General features: G+C 46.9%; 2 protein-coding genes across 2 annotated transcripts; one reads left to right on the top strand and one right to left on the bottom strand.

Annotated features, from left to right (window-relative positions):
• Positions 1 to 425: 425 nt before the first annotated feature.
• On the top strand, positions 426 to 3,762 carry laza (lazaro). Its single transcript, XM_064688846.1, has one exon. The coding sequence runs from the start codon at positions 1,832 to 1,834 to the stop codon at positions 2,852 to 2,854; it is 1,023 nt and encodes a 340-aa protein (XP_064544916.1). The 5' UTR covers positions 426 to 1,831; the 3' UTR covers positions 2,855 to 3,762.
• A 2,867-nt stretch (positions 3,763 to 6,629) lies between these two features.
• On the bottom strand, positions 6,630 to 8,258 carry LOC135433019 (cilia- and flagella-associated protein 45). Its single transcript, XM_064688938.1, has one exon. It carries the CDS (start codon positions 8,256 to 8,258, stop codon positions 6,630 to 6,632), a length of 1,629 nt encoding a protein of 542 aa, XP_064545008.1.
• Between the last annotated feature and the right edge of the window lie 1,002 nt (positions 8,259 to 9,260).

Genomic DNA, 9,260 nt, shown 5'->3' with positions numbered 1-9,260 from the left:
TGCGTCGATCTGAGAGACTATAAGAGTTATAGACTTCTAAATTTAAACTTTGCGAGGCAAATAACAAGAATTACTAAGAAACTGTTGATTGCATAAAGTCCATGTCGATTGAAATGGATCAGCATTGCTTCGGTCGAGAGCTCTACGAAATTAACATAAATTAACAGCGCATGGCCACCAATGCGACAATTTCTATGTAAATTGAGCAGTTGAAAACTGCCATAAAGAAGCTCCATTGGCTGTAAAAATACAAAGTGGCCATAAACTTGCAACAGTTTATGAACTGCATTTGCAGTTTACCAGCCCAGACCCACTATCATTCGGAGTATTTGTCGAAGTCGCAGTTGCACTCGCAAACGTCGTCGTCGTCGTCGTGGTCGTGGTCGTCTCCATTACAGCGCACAGCTTGGCTTCCAGATGAGGCTGGACCGACGACCTACATCAACAAACGCTATAAAGTCATCGATCCGAGCAGAGCCCATCAGCCAACTTAGTCACGTTACAATGGCCTACTGCGATGCGCACTGGGATGAGGCGGGTCGTCGCTCGCAGGCTAGGGCAGCGGCACTCCTTCATTCCGTGGTATTCGTCGAGTAAATGCAACTCTTTCATTATGCGCAAATGCCAACCAAGTCTCTGGCAAACAAGCCTAAGCAAACTGTGCAAAAGTAAACCTTGAAACAATTCAACAGTTTCCTCATTAGCGTCTACACCGAAGCAAAGAAATACGAGTGCAGCAGTCGCAAGCCCCGTCGAAAGCGCTGACGACTCTACCGACGCCGACGCAGCTAAATTGATAAGAAAACAAAAACAAAAACAAAAAAAAACATAGCATTGAAATTCAATATCAGTGCGAACCACACAACAACACATAGGAAACCCTCCTCCACAGCACGTTGTAGTGGGTTTTGTGGGTTCTGCGCCCCGACACTCGCTATTGGCAGCTCGGCAGCAGCGCAGCCCACCGCACGATCGTCGCCGCAGTCGCAGTCACAGTCGCAGTCACAGTCAGATTCGGTCTCCCAGAGAAAACGACAGCCTCGTCGCTTAGCTCCGGATAGACAACGAAGTGATCGCGACCAGCGAGGTTGGTGGAAGCCCAGGAAGCCCACAGCCCACAGGCAAACAGCCAAACAGTCAGCCAACTGACGGAGACGGAAAACTGACAGTTGGTTTATCTGGCCAATAGAGCTAATTGATATAATTTGAATTCCGAAAGAAACTCCGAAAAAGCGCGCGAGTGCTGTAAAAGCAATTACGACTGCGCCTGCACTCCGGCCAGAGACAATGGACAATGAAAAATTGCCTTTGACGTGAACGTGAAAAGTCGTGCAGAAGATTTAGAAAGCAAATCGAATTGTTGTTAAATCTACGAATATAAATAAATGCGCAATTTTCGTATGTCAAGTGCCGAAAAAGTGAATGAACAAGACACGCGGATGTGTGAAAATTTGTTGATTAAAAAACTCAATCCGCAAGAATTGTTGTACTTGTATGTGTGGCTAGCTCAGTTCAAGCTGGGCGATAAGGATTTTCAAAACAGAACAATAATTGTTTTACGTCGCGAAATTCAAATTAATTTGCTACGAAATATTAGAAAGTATCTGTCGAATATTCGTATAATGCTTTAATTATTAACTTACTCCGAGTTAACTCCGAACTCAACTAAATAACAGTATTTTGTTTCGCTGGATTTCCAACGCAACCCCTTAATATAAAAGGAAAATTTGTTTAAACATCTAGAAAACTCCGAATTTACTCCGAAAACTCCGCCTAATAAATAAAATATATAGCCATTTCCGAATTTACTCCGAAACTCTAATCAATCAACATGCGCACATTCAAGCGCGGCTTCTTCTGCTCGGATCTATCACTACGCTACCCGTACCACGAGTGCACCATCACGGTGCCCATGCTGCTGGTAATGATGCTGCTGCTGCCCATGCTCTTCATCTGCGTCGTGGAGATAATGCGCAGCTGCCGGCATTTGCGCATGCGGCAATATTTGCGGAATCTGTGGCGCGCGCAGGCAACGTTCAGCTTTGGCTTCATCGCCACCTTCTTGACCACGGAGCTGGCCAAGCACGTGGTGGGTCGACTGCGTCCGCATTTTTACAATGCCTGCCAGCCGCGGCTGCCCGATGGCACCGGCTGTGCGGATGCCCAAAATGCGGAAATCTACATGCAGCAGTTTTACTGCAGCAATCGCAACCTCTCCGCACAGCAGATACGCGAGCTGCACGTGAGCTTTCCCAGCGCGCACAGCAGCCTTAGTTTCTACTCCATGTGCCTGCTGGCGTTCTACGTGCACAGCGTGTGGCAGGGGCGTGGCAGCATGCGCGTCATGCGCCACATTCTCCAGTTCCTGCTGCTCATGGCCGCCTGGTACATCTCGCTGAGCCGTGTCGCCGACTACTGGCACCACTGGTCCGACGTGCTGGCGGGCGCTTTTCTGGGTGTTGTCTATGCCACAATCACGGCTATTTATGTGGGCGATCTGTTGCATGCGCGGCCCCACGCGGCCAGCCCGGTTGCGCTGGGCTACATGTGCGCGCCTACCAGCTGCAGCGGTTGCCACCATCGCCACCATCATCTACACCATCAACTTCTGGCCGAGAATAATAATTCGACGTCTTCAACAAAGGTGCATTTTCTGGCTGCGGCTGCGGTTGCGGCGTCCTCTACCACAACTGCGCTGGACTGTGGACCCCACAATGTTGACGATCACGATGACGACGAGGTCGACGACGTCGATAGCTACAAGCCGCCCACATCACGTGCCGCAACGCCACCGCCCCCTGGAACTGGGCCGCCTGAGCTGCCGCTTGCCGCATGCTTGCCAAATGTGGTCTGAGCCGACAGCCGGCAGAGACTTATCTATGGGATGGGGCTGGTCCGCTGCTGACAATGCAATGCGGCAGCTACTTCGACTATTTTTCCATTAGAAATCGACACAAACAAAATATGTGATAAGCGCGCCACGCACTGTTTACCTGATATGCACATACTGCTTTAAGCTAAATGATTTACGAAATCCGAGGCGAGACGGCGACATTGTGCAACGGCTATGCGTCCATCTGGCAACGCTGCGGCCGCACAGTGGGACGGCCAGGCAAAATTGTCTACGATTGAGGATTTGTTTCAAAATTCATGGCGCGTTAGCGGTTCATTGTACACTCTGTATTTATTTCCACAGCGTTTTCCTAGAGTTTCGATTTAGCCCGCATTATCGCAATTTCGCAATCGCACCCATTGTACTTGCCGAGGCAGCGATATTATGGTGTCGTTGCAATTACTCCGTCTGGTAAAGGCGGCTACTTTTCGGCTGCAGCTTGTTTGTTTTGCAAACAATGCCGCAGTCATGTCGCAGCCGCCACTTTGAAGTGGGCAGATGGCCAGCGGCAGCATGTTGCATGCGGCATGAGGCATGCGTCTTTCCAATCAGCTGATACAATCTTCAGGCAGCTACGCTGACTGCCGCCGGCGTCGAATAGTTTTGAATTCTCTGCGATAGTCGCACAGTTGATAAGGCTATAAAAATAGTGTACAAAAAATATAAATAAATAAATAAAAAAATTTTATAAAGAAGAAAAATGTGCTTGGGCACATTTAAGATTTATAAGCCGCACGATTTATGAACAGAACTATTTACAATTATTTGTTTTATGTTAATTATGTTTAGTTTTTGTCAGATTTTGTTTGCTTTAGCTGTCGAGTGTCCACTGTTTGTTCTTTCAAATAAATTTACCAATTATTGTTAAATTGATTTATTAAATTCTATTTTTTAAGCTCAACAATCTACCAAGAGTTGATAGATATTTATATATTGTCTCTGCTGGGAGGTCAGACTAACTTCCGAAGTATTTCAAATATTTCCACATGTCTGCTAATAATAATTTCTTGGAAACTTATCTTGTGCCTGATCGCAATTTCTTATGGGCCAGCAACAGATAAAAGAGCGCCAGATAAGACAAAGACCAAACGCTTTTCTGATAGCTGTTGTCGATAAAACCAATATGTAATTGTAGTTCTAATATACTCTGTAGACACACGACAAACAGGTACACTTTATACAAGTATCTAGAAGTGTTTCGTATCTAATCACTTGATAAGGACGCATGGTACACTTTTTGTTTGTATACTAAGCAGGCGTCTAGTCGTAGCAGCATAGTATGCCTGAAAACAATGGAAGCGTATTTCTTTTCGCATAACTCAACTGATAAGCAAACCAAAATAAACAAAGCTCTATTGTGATTCGACATTTTGAATATTTGGCGCCAGTAACTTTAACTGTGGAGTAAACAAAAGTTCGAGCTGGAATTTTTAATTGAAAAGACAGCAGCTGCATGTATCTAATTTTTATTTATTTTTAAATATTCTATTTTGATATTTGAGTATTGGAATCTTTCGTTTGAAGTCAATTTCCAGGCATGCTCTGCTTGAGTCCCATCAATTTGCTTTCCACTAATTTATTTTGGTACTAGCATAATCAAGAGAATTGCCAATTTATATTGATTTTAGCCCCATCCCATTTTTTTTAGCTTGTCAGCCAGCGATTGATGTTTAAATTTGCGCAATTGAGGCGCATTACCTAGTCACCTAGATATGAATACACTAAGCCAGATGCGGATACATTACGGGATATCTGCCACTTTGAACGACCTACGAGTACAACAAAAGTCCATTGTGGTTTAGCGGAGCGCATAAAATATGGGACCGAAACGGAACCACAAAGAAAAGCCATAGAAATAACACGCAAAACTGAAGCCAAGCAATTTATTTTCAAGCACAAAAATCGTAGCTACTCTTAGATACTGGTATAGCAGCAGAAATATCTCCCTCTCCACAAATACAAAACAATTGAGTGCAATCTTGCAGATAAATTTCGACTGTGGGTGGGACCCCAAAAGTATTCAGTGCAGTGCACTGCAGCTGCTGCAATTTTCCTCCCTTTTTTCCAATTACAATATCTGTTTTCTTGCCTTTTTACCTTTTGCCACTCATGATATTTATAAATGGCAAATATGTTGAACAGTGGGCCAAAATCAATTCTGATATCCAAATATAATTATTATTTTTTTCGATTCCGGAGTGTACTTTCTGTGTACCATGCAGACTTTAATTAAATAAAATACGTAAATAAAATAAAAAATAAATTATTAATCAATATTTCGATGATTGATCGATGTTCTGGCGTATTCTTGAATTCAAGGATGGGAAAGAACGTCTTTAAATGAGTGATAAGCGGCTGTAGATTAACTTATTTAATCGCACATTGGTAAATATTTATCGAGTAGCCGACTTATCAGCACCTCTTACTATCAATTGCAATCTGTACTCTATGAATCAAATATATTTTGTGTAATCTCTTCGCATTTTACCACTGTGACTGACAGACTTCTCCTTACATCGACGCATAGTTTGTCTCTGCTACTCTATTGACATTTCCTCAAAAACTTTTCTCATCAATTCATGTCAGAGTGCTGGTGTATGTGTGTGTGTGTGTAGAAAATGTGTGTACGTGTGTTGGTACTTGTAAATACGACAACGTTTATTGTCATTGGAATTATTACTGCCACATGCGAGGCAGCCAGCTAGTCTGCCAGTTTTGCAGCCCGTCTCCAGCGTCAGCTTCATTGTAGGTAGACATCACAATGGTTGCTAGGGGAAAAACCTGTTTTTCAGTTTGGATTTTCTTTGCCCGCCAGCAGAGCAGCAGGGAAGTGGTGGAGGGCAAGCTGTGGGTCCCTGGCAATGTCTTGCGTATTTTTCGGCGTATGCGAAAATTTAACGAATCATGAAATACGATAATTGAACCATGCACAAGACTTCGTCGACGTCGAAGTCGTCAGGCAGTAGAGAAGGCATCTTCAACTTTCAGCATCGGTGGCTGCTTTGTTTGCCCCTCTATTTGTGTGTATGTGTGTGCGTGGCCACGTATGTGTCTGGCATAATAAAATTTTATTGTAGCCAAAAGTTGCTACCACTCATTCCGGGGAGTGCGGGGTAGTTTTTTGGCATGTGCAGCACTCGTAATTGTTTGTGTTGTGTGTGTGGTGTGTGTGTGCTTGCGTGCTTGCCTCTGGGAGCCATTGGATAGATAGATTGAGAGAATGGCAAACTAAACACCCACATGCTAAGAAATTAGCGCTTTGTGTGTGGGAATGGGTGTGCCTAACTGTGTCGCACGCAACATTGTCATGGTTATCGTCAATGTCTTTGATTTTTTCCACTAATTTAAGCTGCGGCTTGCGGGTGTCACAAAGTTGTGGGGCATACTTTCAGGCGGCGGTTTAAAATGCCGAATGATTTAGAGATACGTGAGAGCGTAAGAAATGCCCCACAAAGAGAACCTTCAATTTGATCATATCAATTCAAGCTCGAATTAAGCCTTGCCTGCAATTGAAATCAAGTATTAAGCACAGGCGCCTTTATTATAAATTTTGCCATGATGGTATAATTTGCGTAATCTCTGTGTAAATCAGCCAAAATGCTGATTTAAGTATCTTAACTAATGTTTTAGTATAGTTACTACTTTGCATAGTTACGGGCGGTGTTCAATATCTCAAAATTGTGTCCATTGCCAGAAGGCAACGCCTAAAGCTATGCAGTGCACGTCTATTATGGGGTCAACGAATTCGATTGCGAGTACCTTGGATGTTCTTGAGCTGCTTCTCGACTTCCTTCAAGTACTTCTCGGGCAGACAATTGTTGCGCATGGCTGCAATTTTGGAGCTGATCACCTGCTTGATATTGGCATCCCGCAGGCGGTCCTCCTCCAGCCACTTCTGCATGCGCTCACGTTCGATGTCCGCCAGCCGGCGGCGTTCCTCTTGCCTGTCCGTCATTTGTTGCTTCAGGTCACGCCGATATGTCTGAGTGCGCAGGTCGCGGTCGCGGTCTAGCCTTTTCTGCTTATCCTCCTCATCGCGCATGCGTACCAGCAGCTTGTTGAAATCTTGCTCGGCGTGAGCTATCTCCTGGGCCAGGCGCTGCTTCATTTCCTGTGCCTGCTGGGCGCGCGACTCTAGCAGATCGCGTTCGGCCTCCCGCTTTGCCATGGCCACTTCCTTCTCCCGTTGGCGATACTCGCGCTCCACTCGATTGCGTTCTTTGAGATACTTGAGCTCTTCGTTGGTCTGACGTGTCTCCTGGGCCTCGGCGGCTATTGTGAAGATGCGCTGCTGTCTCCGCTCAAACTCCTTTTTCACCACCTTCTGCATGTCCTTCAGCTGGCGTTCCTTCTCCTGCTTCTCCCGCATATAGGCTGCCACCCGCAGGTCCGCCAGTCGCTCCTGCTCGCAGAGCATCGTCTTGAAGATGTTGGACATATCGCGAATGCGCTGCAGCTCTTCGCGGAAGCGAAGCTTGCGCAGCTGTACAAAGTTGCGCTGGCGTTCTTCCTCTTCTCGCAGCAGTTCGGTGGCCTTGCGCAGGTGCTTTGCCTCTTCGGCCACCCGCTGGGCCTCCAAGAAGCGTTTGTTTTCGCGCTCAGTCAGCTGCTGGCGAATCTCCTGTGCATATTTGGCTCGCTTTTCGATTTCGAGCCGCTCTCGCTCGTCCTCAGCATTGAGAGCCTCTTTTGCTCGCTGGTTGACCATCTTGGCCAGGCGTTCGTCGTCCTCGCGCAGTGCCCTAGCCAGGAGCTGTTTCTCCTGGATTTGTGCCTCTCGCACGGCCTTGCACTTTGCGTCGAGAATCATGCGGTTGACTTGCTTCACCTCCTCCTCCTGCTCCTGTTTGGCCAGTATGGCTCGGCTTAGCACCGTGTTTTGCTCCTCCAGCGCCTCGTCGACATTGCTGCTCTCTTCAGGCTCCCTGGGTAACGTCGCCTTGCGAGCGGCGTCGATCTCCTTAAAGCGTTGCTTTGTTTCCTTTACCAGCTCCAACTGTTTGCGGTGTTCCGCCTCGCTTTGCTCAATGGCTTGCAACTTCTCGTGGATGCTCACAACCCTGCACTTTTCCTTCAGTCGCTTTAGATCGCTGGGCCGCAGCACAAGCTCCTTGGCGCCCTGATTGCGTCTTCGTTCCCGCTCATTGCGCTTTAGCTGCTTTTGATCGAAGGCCGCAAACTGTTCGCTGCGTCTACGAAAAGGCGCAAAGCTTGGGTTAGGAGCCACAGAAGTAAATGGTCTATATCCTCCAGGTGTCGGCCGATAGGCGGCAGTCTGAGCGCGTGCCCGCAGCTCTTGGCACTTCTGCTTGATTTGCGCCTCGGCACTCACAAATCGCACATTACAGGCCGATAGACAAGGCATTTTTGGCGCAAAACAGCTTCACATAGACCACAAATCTGCCCCAAGGTGCGATCCGCACAATGCTACGCAGTTGGTTTCAATGCCCAGAAATGTGGTTAGAAAAAACAAAATTTCGTGCTGTCCAGTTGCTATGCGTCCATTAGCTTGTTTATGCAGCAAGCGAGGGTCGCCTTGGCAGCAGGCTTGTTGCCCTGCCAGTGCACCAGGCGCCAAACTGTTTGCACCTCGCGTGGATATAGAAACCCAACAAAGGCAATGGGATAGGAAACGGGGTGTTGCGGGATTGCCGATTGAAAACCAATTGATTTTGTAGTGTGCCGTGGCATTTGATGGACTGCGAGCAACATTAGTCACTCTGCTGAGTTACTACTGTGGCCCATTCGTTTCCCTGGAGAGTTGCCTTTGCTCGTCCCCGCCTGGGGGCTGTTTCGCTTGTTATCTATTTTAGCCACTGGCCAAACATTTGGGCAAAGGCTAACGCTACTCTGGCATCCTTCGACGTGGGCATTGGATATGCAACGAAGCATAAATCGGGAGCTCTTCAGCCTTATGAATTATGCGCAATGCTCAAGGACAAAACGTCTAGCAGACATACACAGAATTCACGCACAATCATGTGTGTGAATGTGTGAAAGAAGTCAGCAATTATGCGGCATACAAAAGCAATAAGCCAACAAAATTCACACATTGTGGCCATTGGCCACTGGGCATGGGGGACCAGTTGGGAGCAGTGCCTGCTCGCTTGGACTTGGCAACTGGACATTTGAGATATCAAAAGAGGTTGTCCGAAAGCGGAGAACATCCATTGCCCAGCCGGGCGGTGAGCTCGGCAGTGCCCAGTTGGGCGTGTTGCAAGTCTAAGCTGGCAAAGTTTACGGCCACACATACAAATTAACTTGACCAGAGCAACAGACAGCCCAGCTGCCACGCCCACATTGTCAAACACACACAGGGAAATAGAGAGGGAGTGCGAGAGGGGGGATGAGAAAAAAAATCAGTCTG

The sequence above is a fragment of the Drosophila montana genome, unplaced genomic scaffold (genome assembly GCF_035044405.1).
Source record: "Drosophila montana isolate Dmon_TW-CO22-7 unplaced genomic scaffold, ASM3504440v1 contig_3216_1, whole genome shotgun sequence".
In the NCBI taxonomy this organism is placed as follows: Eukaryota; Metazoa; Arthropoda; class Insecta; order Diptera; family Drosophilidae; genus Drosophila; species Drosophila montana.
This window is presented reverse-complemented; position numbering and strand designations above follow the sequence as displayed.